The sequence below is a fragment of the Coenobita brevimanus genome, chromosome 74, assembly GCF_032717465.1.
Source record: "Coenobita brevimanus isolate Jiangsu-jjx chromosome 74, ASM3271746v2, whole genome shotgun sequence".
NCBI classification, from domain to species: domain Eukaryota; kingdom Metazoa; phylum Arthropoda; class Malacostraca; order Decapoda; family Coenobitidae; genus Coenobita; species Coenobita brevimanus.
Window position 1 is genome coordinate 7399341 of NC_137027.1, and position 15942 is coordinate 7415282.

At 41.8% G+C, this 15942-nt stretch overlaps 1 protein-coding gene across 1 annotated transcript in view; it reads right to left on the reverse strand.

The window, feature by feature from the left end:
• LOC145407748 (nuclear exosome regulator NRDE2-like) overlaps positions 1-15942 on the reverse strand; it is a 38957-nt gene extending 23015 nt beyond the window's left edge. Inside the window, exons 1-3 of the mRNA XM_080278622.1 lie at positions 15687-15942; positions 8493-8598; positions 1392-2465 (exon numbers count right to left, since the gene is read on the reverse strand). Of these exons, the coding sequence (XP_080134748.1) occupies positions 1392-2465; positions 8493-8598; positions 15687-15726 (1220 nt within the window). The 5' untranslated portion in view covers positions 15727-15942. The remainder of the gene's footprint in view (positions 1-1391; positions 2466-8492; positions 8599-15686) is intronic.

Sequence of the window (15942 nt, forward strand, 5' to 3'; positions counted from 1 at the left end):
GTGGAGTCACCTGGAGAGACAGGCTGACGAATGAGGATATAAAGGAGCGTTGTGGTGTGGATGTGGATGTGATAGGAAGAGTTATGAGGAACACACTGAGGTGGTTTGGCCATGTGGAGAGGATGGAGGGTGAAAGACTGACGAAGAGAGTGTATGTGAGTGAGGTGGAGGGGGGAAGAGGGAGGGGGAGGCCGAGGATGAGATGGAGGGATGGGGTGGAGAGGTATATGAGAGAGGGGGGTGTGAGTTGGGAGCTGGGCAGTGAAATGGCGGGGGACAGGGCAACTTGGAGGCGATTTGTTTGTGGCCACCCCAAACGGGATTGAGGCGTCTGGCAATAGATAGATAGATAGACATACATCATCATCATCATATTCTACGTTGCCCCATGAGCAGCGTAGGAGACCGGGGCTAGGCAAGTTGGTCCTGACATTTAAGATGAGAGTGACCATCCTCACGCATCTCTGAGTGGCATTACGTGAGTAATAAACCCCAAACACCCCTTGGATATAAACTTTCACCAGATCAATCCGATTGGAATGCCACAATTACCCACTAAACCACCAGGCGCCAATATTTGGTTATATGGTTACCACCCAGCAAAGTAAATGGTTTCCTGGTGTACAGGAAACCATTTGGCTTGTCACTCATGGCTGAGTCACCCACAGGCAGAAGGAAGAGGAAAGAATGAAGGAAAGAAAGACAGAAGAGGATGGAAGGAAAGAAGGACGAAGGAGAGGAAAGGGCAGATCCCTGAGAGCAGCACTACATCAAGTAAGTGGATGGTGAGCACCCCCACCAACCACAATAACCCATTCATTACCAATGAACCCCCTACAAGTAAGCTGGAATGTTGCCTCTCCTGCATTATTTTACAGATACTGTACTTTTATGGCAAATGCTCAGACGGAGCTGCATCCACTGTGCCACTTCTCCACATCTTCTCCCATACTACACAGATATCTGGTGGTGCTCATGACTTGACTGTTACACTGCCATACTGAAGAAATTCTGCCTACCAAAATTCATTTTTTCCCCAACTGGCTTCTCTTTGGAATTCACTTCTTGAGATTAGTTTCTTCCCCAAACTTCAACCCAAAGCATTTCATGTCCAACTGTTACTGATTTTTTAGGAATGGAGGACATCTGCAGTCTAGTGTATGGAATTTATCTAATTTGCTTTTCTTTCCTCTGTTCATCTTGTTATTTAAAAAAAAAAAAAAAAAAAAAAAAAAAAAAAAAAAACATGTGAATGGAAGGTGGGCACCCCTACATCCACTCACTACCTGCATAATATAATAGCTACTCTTATACATAAAAAGTATGGACAAATCAACACAAGAATTTCCAAATACACAGGTATGGTAGTTTCTAAAGTGGTTATCACTTACCTCCCTCTGTGGAGCATTGGAGATTGAATGCCACTGACAGTTCCTCTTGACCTACTTCTTGAGCATCTTTCTACATTGTTTCTGGACCTACTTCTAGATTTTGTGTGTTTTTTCCTTGAACTGTTGCTTGACCTTCTGTATCTTTCCTTTGACATGCTTCTTGATCTTGCAAGTCTCTTCCTTGACCTGCTTCTTGATCTTGCAAGTCTCTTCCTTGACCTGCTTCTTGATTTTGTACATCTCTTCCTTGACCTGCTTCTTGATCTTATAAGTCTCTTCTTTGACCTGCTTCTTGATCTTGTATATCTCTTCCTTGACCTGCTTCTTGATCTTTTATGTCTCTTCCTTGACCCGCTTCTTGATTTTGCATGTCTCTTCCTTGACCTACTTCTTGATCTTGTAAATCTCTTCCTTGAGCTACTTTTTGATCTTATTTGTCTCTTCCTTGACCTGCTTCTTGATCCTTCATGTTTCTTCCTTGACTTGCTTTTTGAGCTTAAAGTAGTTCCTGATCCATTTCTACCATTATTTTTACACCTGTATTTACTGCTTCCTAGAGATGAGTCTGTGGACCTAGATATACTTCTCGATTCTGACCTTGTCCTCCTTTTTTCAGACTTACTTTTTGCATGACAACTTCCTTTCCTTGGCCTAGATCTGCTCCTACATTTCACACTTTTACCTGGTGATGAAGAAATACTGGTACTGCTGGATCTTGATCCTTTTTTACTTGTAGATCTATTCTTTCTATTTCTGGACTGAGAGGCTTCCTTTGTTTTGCCTGAAATTTTGCTGCCTGCAGCCAATGTTGCAAGCCCTGATGTGGATTCTTCATCTGAACTGGCATGATTGTCTCCTTTTCCATCTGATGAGGAATCACTAGAAGCTGCATGCCTTTTACCTGACTCTTTCTGTTTTGTCTTAGTCTTCTTCTTTTTCTTCTTTTTCTTTTTCTTCTCTTTTTTCATCTTTTTTCTTTGTGATGATTGAAGGCTTGGCTGACAATGCACCTGAGTCTGAAACTCTCCTGTTGGAAGTGTTGCTTGAGGAGACTGTACTGCTTCTGAGTCATCCCTAGAAAGTAGTTTAGTTCAGTCAATACCATTTCAACCTTACGAAATAACCTTGTAATCCTACAATAGTTTGAAAGAATGTAAACAGTTCAGGTAATACAAGTTAGTGATGCAAGTCTGAGTTATTTATTGAAAATAATACCTTCAAGACATCCTTTCAATATATAAATCTTCCCTGTCAATATTTTCAACACATTTCTGAGAGTCTGACACAGTTCTGTGTCCAATGAAAGCTTTACACTTCAGGTAAATTGCCACAAAACTGCAGCCAACATTATACATGTTTGCCCAGGTCTAAAATAGCATCAAACTCCTGAAATTTTGTGGGTTAGTGCCTCATCCCGTAAAAAGAACTAACTAAACAAGCGAATAAAGTGCCTCAGACCAGGACAGACAATACGTTGACGACTAAGGAACGGACAAAGGACATTCTGAGGGTGGGGACATGGAATGTGAGAGGAGTGAATGATGAAGTGAAAGAGAGAGAGATTGTTCAGGTGCTTGAAGATGCAAGAGTGGATATATGTCGATTGATTGAAACTAAATGGAAAGGTGAGAGAATGAGAATATGATTTAGGTATATGTACAGGAGATAATGAGAATGAGAGGGAAAGAGAGGGAGTATGTTTGATGATAAGCAAGAAGTGGAAGGAGAATATAAGAGAGTATGGAACAGTGGGTGCAAGGATTGTATGGGTGAGGATGAAAGTAGGTATACAAGCGTAAGCGATTGTATGTGCGTATGCTCCAACAAAGGACCGAGTGGCAAGAGTGAAAGATGAGTTTTGGGCAAGAGTAGAAGCATGTATGGACAAATCTGAGAGGAGCGAGAGAGTGCTTTTGATTGGAGACATGAATGGCAAAGTTGGGAATATACGAGTGGATGGAGTGGTTGGTCAGTGGGGTGTGCCGGCTGAAGTAGATGGGAATGGCATTGCTTTGGTGGACATCTGTGCTGGTAAGAGGTTGGTAATAGCCAACACCTACGTTCAGCATAAGATGATCCACCGGTATACATGGAGAGTAATGAGGAGGTTGGATGGTGAACTTGTTGAACGAAAGGCAATGATAGACTATGTGTGTGTGGATGTTCAAATGAGAAGACAAGTGCTGGATGCAAGAGTGTGGAGAGGGTGGGGGAATGGAGTCTCGGACCATCACTTAGTGATGGCCAAGGTAAAGCTGCAAAGAAAATGGTTGAAGAGACGAAGGGGAAGACGGGGGGAAACAGCTCCTGTGAGAAGAGTGGAGAATTTGCAAGATAGTGAGAAAATGGCAGAGTATAAGTGCAGAGTGGAAGAAAGATTGGGAAGGTATGAGCTAGAGCAGATGGAAGGGGTGGAAGACGTAAGTAAGATATTCACAGAAGAGAGAGGTGCAGTGTGTAAGGTGGTTTGTGGAGTGAGGAGGAGATGCAGGGATGTGCAAGGGACAGCATGGTGGAATGATGGGGTGAAACGAGCTGTGGAACAAAAGAAGAAGGTATGTAGTGAATGGTTAGCGAGTAAAGGTAGGAGAGAAGATGAGAGAGAGAAGAGAGAGGTATATGTGAGCAGGAGAAGGGAGGTGAAGAGACTGGTGAAGGAGTGTAAGAAGAAAGTGAATGAAGAGTTTGGGAGGAATCTGAGTGTGAAATGGAGGGAAAGTAAGAAATTGTTTTGGATGGAGGTAAAGAAAGTAAGGCAGTGTGAAAGGGGAAATAGTAGGGGAGTGAAAGATAGGAATAATAGATTGCTGGTGGAGAAGAGAGAGAAATTGAGGAGATGGAAGGAGCACTTTGAGGGTTTGTTGAATAAAGACAGTGAGAGCAGTGTGAGTATAAGTGGTTGGGGAATGGCTGGGAGAAGAAGAGTTGAGAGGAGAAAGGAAGAGATCAGTAGGGCGGAAGTAGTGGAAGCAATGAAGATCAAGATGGGAAAGGCCCAAGGAATTGATGGAGTGTGTGGTGAAATGCTGAGGTATAGGGGTGAGATTGTTGTGGAGTGGATATGGAAGTTGTGTAGATTGGCTTGGGAAGAGGGAAGGGTTCCAGAGGACTGGAAATCAGGTACAACTGTTCCTTTATACAAAGGAAAAGGGGAGAGAGAAGTATGTGGTAACCATAGGGGTATTTGCCTTCTTAGTGTGACCGGAAAAATATATGGTAGAATACTCATTGACAGGGTTAGGCATATGACAGAGGAGCTAGTTGGAGAAGAAAAAGGGGGATTTAGGAAAGGAAAAGGGTGTGTAGATCAGATATTTGTTCTAAGATGTTTAGTGAAGCATCTAGAGAAGGGAAAGAAAGTGTATGCTGCCTTCATGGACTTGGAAAAGCTTATGACAGAATAGATAGGCAAGGTATGTGGAAGGTATTAAGAATATATGGAGTGGAGGGGAAATTGTTGAGTGCTGTGAAGAGCATGTACGAAGGTGCTAGGGCTATGGTGCGAGTGGATGGTGAGCTGAGTGAGTTTTTTTATCTCAATGTGGGACTGAAACAGGGTTGTGTGATGTCTCCATGGCTGTTTAATAAATACATGGATGGGGTTGTAAAAGAGGTGCAAGGTAGGGCAGTGGATGTGGGGGTGGCTCTAATGAATGAGGGTGAGATTTGGAAGATGATACAGTATTGTTGAGTGAAGATGAATGGGAGTTGCAAGGTTTGGTGAATGAGTTTGGGACAGTGTGTAGGAAGAGGAATCTGAAAGTTAATGTAAACAATAGTAAAGTTATGGTGTTTGAAAGGAATGAAGTCACAGATTGTGCAGTGAGGTTGGATGGTGAGGATATGGAGAATGTGAGTGCATTCAAGTACTGTACTTGGGTAGTGTGATGAGTAAGGAAGGAACTTTGGGGGATGAAGTGTATGAAAGGGTACAGCCGGGAAGGAAGGTTGGTTCACTGAAAGCAGTAATGAGAAATGGGGAGGTGAGTATGGAAGTTAAGAAGTCACTGCATGATAGTATTGTGATCCCTACCCTGACGTATGGAAGCGAGGCGTGGACCACGCAAGAGGGGAACAAGTCAAGAGTGAGGGCAGTGGAAATGAGTTACTTGAGAGGAGCATGTGCAGTGACATGGAGGGACAGGTTGACGAACGAAGAAGTGAAGGAACGTTGTGGGGTGGATGTGGATGTTGTTCAGAAGATCAGGAGAGATACACTGAGGTGGTTTGGACATGTGGAGAGAATGGAGAATGAAAGACTCACTAAGAGGGTGTATGTAGGTGAGGTGGAGGGAGGGGGGGGTGAGTTGGGGGGAGGGTAGTCAAATGGTGGGTGACAGAGCGACTTGGAGGCGTTTTGACTGGGCCACCCTTTGCGGGATTAGGGCGTCGGACTATAGATAGATAGATAGATTATCTGACAGTCTGCAACTAGAGGGCCAAAGTCAACCATCTCTACACCACACGCATATCTTTATGCACTGCATGAGTAGAAATTTACAGCTTGTTTGTTTATTAACAGCTCCACAATCTTAATGCACCAATACCTACTACAGGAAATTTAATAAAAAATGAGATAGAACTCATATCCAGTGATCTATCACCAAATCCCATACTGTCCTTGAAATCAGGACCATAATGACTCAAAGTTAGACCACTCAGTTCAGCAATGAAGGAAAGTGTGACCAATCAATGACCCTAACTAGCATTATGTGAGCAATAAAACATAGCCACCCATTGCTGTTCTGATGACTACATACAAATATACATCCATGACTACCTACCGTATGTCCCATAGTGTGCAATACATACCGTAATGGGCACATCTTTCCACAGTAAAAATGACAAAAAAAGAAATAATATAAAGATGCTTAGAAAATGCTATCCATAACCAAGTATCACCATCTGTTAGAAGTGAACACCAGAAAACTATCTATCTATCTTTCTATAGCCCGACGCCCTAATCCCGCAAAGGGTGGCCGCAGACAAAACGCCTCCAAGTCACTCTGTCACCCACCATTTGACTCCCCTCCCTCCAACTCACCCCCCCCTCCCTCATATACCTCTCAACTCCATCCCTCCACCTCATCCTCGGTCTACCCCTCCCTCTCCCTCCCTCCACCTCACCTACATACACCCTCTTAGTCAGTCTTTCATTCTCCATTCTCTCCACATGTCCAAACCACCTCAGTGTATTTCTCCTAATCTTTTCAACCACATCCACATCTACCCCACAATGTTCCTTCACTTCTTCATTCGTCAACCTGTCCCTCCATGTCACTCCACATGCTCCTCTCAAGTAAACAATTTCTACTATCTAAATAGTTAGAATAACAGAATGAGTTTTCTGTGCATTATTAACTCGAACCCGGTACCTGTGACATACATTTCAAGATGTGAAAAGACTGTGAAATATGTTACGGGAGTCGGATTGCTTCCATATAATTATAAATAGGTCATCTGATGATGTCATCACCACCGTACCAGCTGTATTTCCCTCTAATACACTAGGTGGATAGGATCCTGAGAGAGAAAAAGCAAAATAAAGTGGGGTCTCCCAATATGCAAGAATATGGATGACAAAATGCACCACATATTGGAAATTTCGCATATCAGAAACCACCGAATCAATGGAAATGAATGTTAACACCTCACCCTATCCTTGTCATTTACAGTGCTTCTCCATTATTGACTAGCTATCATTTTAAAAAAGACTTTTGCTAAAAGAAAGATAACAGAAATGTGAATGTAGTGTGCTAGGCAGTGCTCCATTTGTATAACTGTGGGATTAGCAACCTTACTGTGCCCGTCCACTAGCTGGCCTCCAATGACAGCTCATAAAATCTGTTCCTTGTTCTTGACACTGTCCCTCACTGTCGATTCATCTAAGCCAGGTTCACATCCAATGTTTGCATTCCTTTTATCTTGCTTATTCAACTCTATAGCCTTCATTTTCAGCTCCAAAGTGAACCTCTTATTCTTGGAATGAAATAGTGGGGCCATGATGAAACAGGTGAGCAAGAGCAGGTTTTGTACAATGCTAAAAACACCACAACATGTGAACGCAGTGCAGGCAGACAGACTGAGTCTTGAGACTTGACTTAGGAGATGCCGAGAGGGAGGGAAAGCACGGGAAACCGATCAGCCATCTCGTGATGGCTTTGGATATTACCATTTTGAGCAGGAACACTGCTTTTCCCTTGCTTTCAGATGATTGATTTGCATTTTAGAATCACATTTTGCATATTAATTGTTTTTTTTTCGCCAAGTTCACATCTTACATGTTTCGCATACTGAAATTCCGCATATTGGGAGATCCCAGTGTAGAAAGCGAATTATCAAAATGCAGAATTGAATGGATCATACATGCATTCATTTATCATTCGTGGTTACATCACAACGGTGAACAATCCAGACAAAAATTGCAATGCCATGATCAAAAGTGAGACAACACTTCCCTGATTCCTGTAGTGATGGACAGTGTTAACTACATGAAATATTTTAATTTCTGAGCATTATGGAGCACACAGTACAGCAAAATAGTATGAGAAGGAAGGATACTCTCTGATATTCTGGGAGGAAAGAGAAATATGGAACGCACGACACAATGGTGATGGAAGACTGTCAGCAAACTTTTACGGTACTCAACAGCACTTTAAAAAACTCCTGTTCTTATCCATACGATAAAAACTTATAAAGATTTCTCTGTCAAGTCTATTGCTTCTTTAACATCCACACCTCACTTTCTTAAACATCCACCTTTATCATATCCTATGATCTTCTTGACCTGTGTCTTCTTCTACTCTCAAACTCACTTACATACTGGCAGTACAAATATATAAAAGTGTAACAGTTCCTTTCCCTATAAAATAACTACCGTAACTCAAAGACAAATAGCCACCCCTTTTAAGATTATGGCATCTGGATATAGATAGAAAGACAGATGTGCAACGGAACATTGATAAGGCATAATTTCAGTCATTTGCTGTGGTTTGATAGCAAAATGCACATTACTGTAAAGGAAGCCAATAAATAATGAAGAAATACAGTACTGTGATATTCACCCACAACCTGACTACAGTGTATGAGTGAGAAACTAACCTCTGACATGCCTCAAGTTCTTGCTGTTCATCTTCTTCCACACACACATCGAACTCTCTCAACCACGCATATGACGAGTCCAATTCCCTTGACTCGATTTCTGCAGCTGTTAAAGTTTTGAAATTACAATAAGAGTGTCTTAATAGATAAGTAAAAAGAATTACAACTTACACTCAACCACAATGATAGAAAACACGGGACATAATACAGGTTACAAAACTGTCAGCGGTAGGTAATCCAGTTGGCAAGGGTCCTATGAATTTTGAAATACCAGCAAGTTATTTTTCTGTGCCATGAGAAAATAATAATGACAGTTGGAGGGCATGCACTGGGAAATAAACATGTACATAAGTACTGTAAGTCCCGTTTTAAACACAATAATGTAAATAAATACACATGGTACTGAGAAATTGTTACACTGTGAATGCTGGAAGAAGCCTAACTGATCAAATTTTATAGAAACTAAGATATACTCTCAGGAAAAGATAGGTCTGAGGACCCCCTAATCCTACAGCTGCAGTACCATATTCAATGTGAAAGTGAGAGAGAGAGAGAGAGAGAGAGAGAGAGAGAGAGAGAGAGAGAGAGAGAGAGACTGATTAATCAGAAACAAAGAATAGTAGTAGAAAGTTGAAACAAACTACAGTGTGTATATCTATCTATCTATCTATATTATACTGTATATATATATATATATATATATATATATATATATATATATATATATATATATATATATATATATATATATATATATATCTAGGGTTGGTGGTGGTACAGTCAAAGAAGAGGGAGAGTGGCCATGTGCAATTTGCCACAAGGGCGTGGGAAGGAATTCTATCTTGTGCAGCGTTTGTGAAAAATGGGTGCACAAGAGATGTAGTGGTACTAGAGGTAGACTGCGAGATAATGTTGATTTTATGTGTGCAGCGTGTAGGGGAGAGCAGGTAGAGACTGTCAGGCGTGAAAGGACTGAAATTGCTGGTGAGTCTCTTGAGTGTGTGGAAGAGTTTTGTTATTTGGGAGACATGTTATGTGCTGGAGGTGGGGCTGGAGCTAGCTCTGTGTCTAGGGTGAGAAGTGGTTGGAAGAAGTTCAGGGAGCTATTGCCTCTCCTGACATTGAAAGGACTCTCCCTACATGCTAAGGGGTCTTTGTATGCAGCATGTGTTAGCAGTGTGATGCTGTATGGCAGTGAGACCTGGGCAAAAAAGGAAGAGGATATTCACAGGCTCAAATGTACAGAAATGACAATGATTAGGTGGATGTGAACTGTGTCCCTGCATGCAAGGCCTGGGGGGGCTGGGTTTACAATGGAAGAGTTGAGAGGCAGGATGAGACTGGAGTGTATTGGTGATGTGATGAGGAGAGGTAGATTGAGATGGTTTGGGCATGTGGAGAGGACGGGGGATGAAAACTGGATGAAGAAGGTGAGAACTGTTAATATTGGGGGTGGGGTTGCGAGGGGTAGACCGAGAAAGACATGGGACGAGGTCATTAAGTGTGACCTCAGGGTTAAGGGCCTGAACAGGGAGGCTGCCTTGATCGAGCAGCATGGAGAGCCGCCTTTAGGTGACCAAGGCTGACGCATGCAAGCATGTTGGTGCCTTCAAAAACGAAACGAAACAATATGATATACCAGTATATTGAGCCCCTTCCTGTTTATCATAGTACTTGAAGCCCTCTCATGTGACTTTGGAAATGGACTCCCATGGAAGATGTTGCATGCCGATGATTAACTGTTGACTGCAGAGAGGAGGAAAGATTTACAAAAGGGAGAGATGGTATGAGGCACAAGGGCTTAGGAGTAAATGCAGATAGGCTAAAACAAAAGTGATGGTAGCTATCTAGGGCTGGTGATAGTAGCTACTGTCAAAGAAGAAGGAGAGTGGCCATGTGCAATCTGCCACAAGGGCATGAGAAGTAATTCCATCTTGTGCAGTGTCTGTGATAAGTGGGTGCATAAGAGATGTAGTGGTATTAGAGGTAGACTGTGAAATAATGCTGACTTCATGTGTGCAGTGTGTCGGGGAGGGCAGGTGGAGATTGTCAGGCGGGAAAGGACTGAATTTGCTGGTGAGTCTCTCTAGTGTGTGGAAGAGTTTTGTTATTTGGGGGACATTTATGTGCTGAAGGTGGGGCTGGGGCTAGCTCTGTGGCTAGAGTAGGGAGTGACTGAAAGAAGTTCTGGGAACTGTTGCCTCTCCTGACAATGAGAAGGCTCTCCCTCCATGCTAAGGGATCTCTGTGTGCAGCATGTGTTAGAAGTGTTATGCTGTATGGTAGTGAGACCTGGGCAGTAATGGAAGAAGATATTCACAGGCTCAAACGTACAGAAATGACCATGATTAGGTGGATGTGCAGTGCATCCCTGAATGTGAAGCCTGGGAGGTCTAGGTTTGCAATGGAAGAGTTGAGAGGTAGGATGGGACTAGGGTGTTTCGGTGCAGTGATGAGGAGAGGTAGATTGAGATGGTGTGGGCATGTGGAGAGGATGGGGGATGATAACTGGGTTCGGAAAGTGAGAAGTGTTGATGTTGGAGGTAGGGATGCAAGAGGCAGACCTACAAAAACCTGGGATGAGGTCATTGAGTGTGACTTCAAGGACAGGGGACTGAATTAGCAAGCTGCCAGAAATCGAGCAGCAAGGAAAGCTGTCATTAAGTGACCAAGACTGACATAGGCAAGCATGTTGGAGCCTTCAAAAATGAAACGATATATATATATATATATATATATATATATATATATATACCGGTATATATATTGTGTGTGTGTGTGTGTGTATATATAAATATATATATATATATATATATATATATATATATATATATATATATATATATCTATTCTATCTATCTATTGCCAGACGCCTCAATCCCGTTTGGGGTGGCCACAAACAAATCGCCTCCAAGTCGCCCTGTCCCCCGCCATTTCACTGACCTGCTCCCAACTCACACCCCCCTCTCTCATATACCTCTCCACCCCATCCCTCCATCTCATCCTCGGCCTCCCCCTCCCTCTTCCCCCCTCCACCTCACTCACATACACTCTCTTCGTCAGTCTTTCACCCTCCATCCTCTCCACATGGCCAAACCACCTCAGTGTGTTCCTCATAATGCTTCCTATCACATCCACATCCATACCACAACGCTCCTTTATATCCTCATTCGTCAGCCTGTCTCTCCACGTGACTCCACAGGCTCCTCTTAAATAACTCATTTCCACTGCTCTCACTCTTGACTTGTGTCCTTCCAACAATGTCCAAGCTTCACTTCCGTACGTTAGAGTTGGTATCACAACACTGTCATGCAGTAACTTTTTCACTTCCATGCTCACTTCCCTGTTCCTTATCACTGCTTTCAAGGAACCAGCAACCTTTCTTCCCTGCTGTACCCTTTCAAGCACTTCACCCTCCAAACCTCCATCCTTACTCATCACACTACCCAAGTACTTAAACGTACTCACATTTTCCAATTCCTCACCATCCAACCTCGCTGTACATTCACTAACTTCACCTCTCTCAAAGACCATCACTTTACTCTTCCCTACATTCACCTTTAGATTCCGTTTCTTACACACTCTCTCAAACCCATCCACCAAGCCTTGCAGCTCCCCTTCGTCTTCACTCAACAACACAGTATCATCCGCAAACAACAGTACAGGGAGTTTCCAAACACTATCCTCTCTCACCAGGGCCACTCCAACATCCACTACCCTACCTTGTACGGTACCTCTTTTATTACCCCATCCATGTACAGATTGAACAACCATGGAGCCATGACACATCCCTGTTTCAAACCAACTTTCAAAGAGAAAAATTCACTTAGTTCACCATCCACACGCACTGCAGCCTTCGCACCATCGTACATACTCTTCACAGCATTCAACAACTTCCCATCTACTCCATATATTCTTAACACTTTCCACAATCCTTGTCTATCCACCCTGTCATATGCTTTCTCCAAATCCATGAAAGCCGCATACAACTTCTTTCCCTTCTCTAGAAACTTTTCCACTAAAGATCTAAGAATGAATATCTGATCTACACAACCTCTTCCCTTCCTAAAGCCTCCCTGTTCTTCTCCAACTAATTTCTCTGTTCTTTCTCTAACTCTGTCTATAAGTATCCTACCATACACTTTTCCTATTATACTAAGAAGACAAATGCCCCTATGATTACCACACACTTCTTTTTCCCCTTTTCCTTTGTACAAGGGAATAATTATACCTGACTTCCAATCCTCCGGGACTCTACCTTCCTCCCAGGCCAATCTGCACATCTTCCACATCCATTCTACTACTATCCCTCCCCCATGCTTCAGCATTTCACCACACACTCCATCAATTCCTGGGGCTTTCCCCGATTTAACTTTCTTCATTGCTTCCACAACTTCTATCCTACTGATTTCTTCCTGTCTTCTCACCTCTCTCCTTCTCCCAGCCATTCCCCAGCCACTTATACTCGCATTACTTCCATCCTCTACGTTCAACAATTCCTTAAAGTGTTCTTTCCATCTGCTCACTTTTTCTCCCTTCTCCACTAGTAATCTACCATTTTTATCTTTCACTCCCCTGCTAACTTCACTTCCACCCTGTCTTACTCTTTTCACTTCTCTCCAGAACATTTTCTTACAGTCCCTCCACTTTACACTCAAATTCCTCATCCACTCTCTTCTTACTCTCTCTTACTAATCTTTTCACCTCTCTCTTCCTTTCCACATATAACTCTCTCTTCCGCCTCTCAACTTCTTCCACGCCCCTATTTCTCATCCATTCATTGTATGCTTTCTTCTTTTGTGCCACAGCCTGTTTCACCTCTTCAGTCCACCACGCTGTTCCTTGCACCCCCCTCCGTCTTCTCTTCCTTCCACACACCACATCACATGCTGCACATATTTCTTCTGTAAATATCTTACACATACCTTCCATGTATATATAAAATATATATACTGTATATACCCATCTATCCATCCATCATCCAATCCTACATTGCCCAATGAGAAGCGTAGGAGCTCGGAGCTAGACAGTTGGTCCAGACATTTAAGATGAGAGTGACCAGCCTCACTCATCCCTGAGTGGCATTACATGAGCAATCAACCCCAACCACCCCTTGGATATATATATATATATATATATATATATATATATATGTGTCAAGTGGGGTTGGTGGAGGATTAGTGCCCCTCCCTGTAAAACAATTAACTCTAAGCCGATGGTCACCCCGTTTGGGATACATGGCGTCTGGCAATGAAGGAATGAATGAAATGTTTCTAAGTCCACTATAAGCTGCTGAAAATTACGTATTACAGTTCTACTGCTAATTATGAAGCAGATTTCACAGTTCCCCTATTTTTCATTACAGTACCAAATGCAAGGAAAAAGTTGATTCTTAAAAAAAAAAAAAAAAAAAAAAAAAAAAAGGCCCTGATATGATGACTGCTTGTACCTAATACTGTTAAACAGACAACCACAGAGTGTGCATTACAGCTGCTTACTTGGTGACCACTGGAGCCATGCTGATGCAAGACTTACTTGTCATCCAACATTCATGGACTAAGCAAAAAGCACTTTTAAAATAACTGACACCTTTTAATGGTGACGAAACTTAAAAGTAATTGGCCAAACTTTCCTTTCCAACAAGGTAAAAGACAGTGCAAGCACCAAAACAGAAAAGCTGACTGACTAACTTATTGCAATTAAAAATCATCCACTCACTTGATGTAGTGCTGCCTACTTCTTCCTTAGCCTTTACCATTCTTTTTCTGTGCATGCCCTCCTCTCTTCCTATTTCTCCCATCTTTCCTGTCACTTCTTATTGCTTTTCTTTCCCTTACAGGTGGCTTTACATCGAGTGACAAGCCAAATGGTTTCATGTAAGCCAAGAAACCATTTACAACGGTGGGTGGTAACAATATAACCAAACCATACGTGCTCCCTACGTGTCAACAAGTGGGTTGGTGGAGGGTTAGTGCCCCTCCCGTAAAACAAATAACTCAAAGTCAAATGACCACCCCTTATGAGATTATGGCGTCTGGCAATAGATAGATAGATAGATGGCAGCATAACAAGAGGTCATTGCCACCTTACAAGGAATGACAGGTCAAAAAAATATATATATATATATATATATATTTCATTCATTCATTCATTGCCAGACGCCATGTATCCCACACGGGGTGGCCAAGGGCTTAGAGTTAATTGTTTTACAGGGAAGGGCACTAATCCTCCACCAACCCCACTTGACACGTAGGGATGCTAACAGCATCTGGTGTTCCCAGGTGGTCACCCATCCAAGTACTAACCAGACCCAACGTTGCTTAACTTCGCTGATCGGAAGGGAATATATATATATATATATATATATATATATATATATATATATATATATATATACGTTATATATATATACTGTGTATATATATATATATATATATATATATATATATATATATATATATATATATATATATATATATACCGGTATATAAATACATACACAGCAATACCAATACAATATACAAAAGTAAAGGTTTGCTTTATTTGATGCAGCAGAAGCACCTTCCCAAATCCATTCTTCTTCCTGATAGTCTGTTATATTTTTCTGATTATTTCTGGGGTGGTACATAAACATTTCATGCGAAATATGTTCGTTGTTTTTAGCTATGTTCCGCTGTGTCAGCTCATTTGACTCATCAGCTGTAATAGCGGACCAGGTAGAAGGGGCTGTCCTAACCCAAGCATTTAACTAAATCTAACCTAACCTAGATTAACCATACAAAATTATTTACTCTAACCTAACTTAACCTAGCATCCAGTTGGGAAGTTGGGAAACAAAAACTACTTTTGAGTATGTTGAGCAAGACAAAGAATCGGTGGTATGGCTTAGGGAACATGATGATGATAACAGTGGGATGTTCTTCAGCAGGAAATGGTACTTTACCACCCTAAAAATAGTCAGAAAAATAAAAAAAAGTTGGAGTATGAATTGAATCGGTAAGGTCCTTATACTGCTTCAAGTAAAGCGTACATTTACTCATACAAAAACAATCCTCACACATTAAAATTCCCACAAAATAGTAAAACCAGAAAAGTAATTTCATCATGAATTCAAAGATAATTTCTTCTTGATACTGATGTTTACCGCCACTTAAGAACTATTTGTAATAAGATCGCAAGCAATAAAAAATATACCCTTATTGCTGTCTTCTGAATATGCAGGAAATAAAGCCATTCTCTGTTGCCATTAGGAGACTGCTGTCTTATACATCACAAGAAAATAAACTTCAGGATAGATGTAAACAAACTGATACACTAATTCGTGTTCAGTCCAGTCCTGTTTGCTGTCCCTGGAAGTAGGGCCTTATAAGAATGGTTTGATTCTTCACTACTTTTATCTTTGTTCTTTAACTTTCAGAATTGTCTCCCATAATCATTTTCTTAGTTTTAA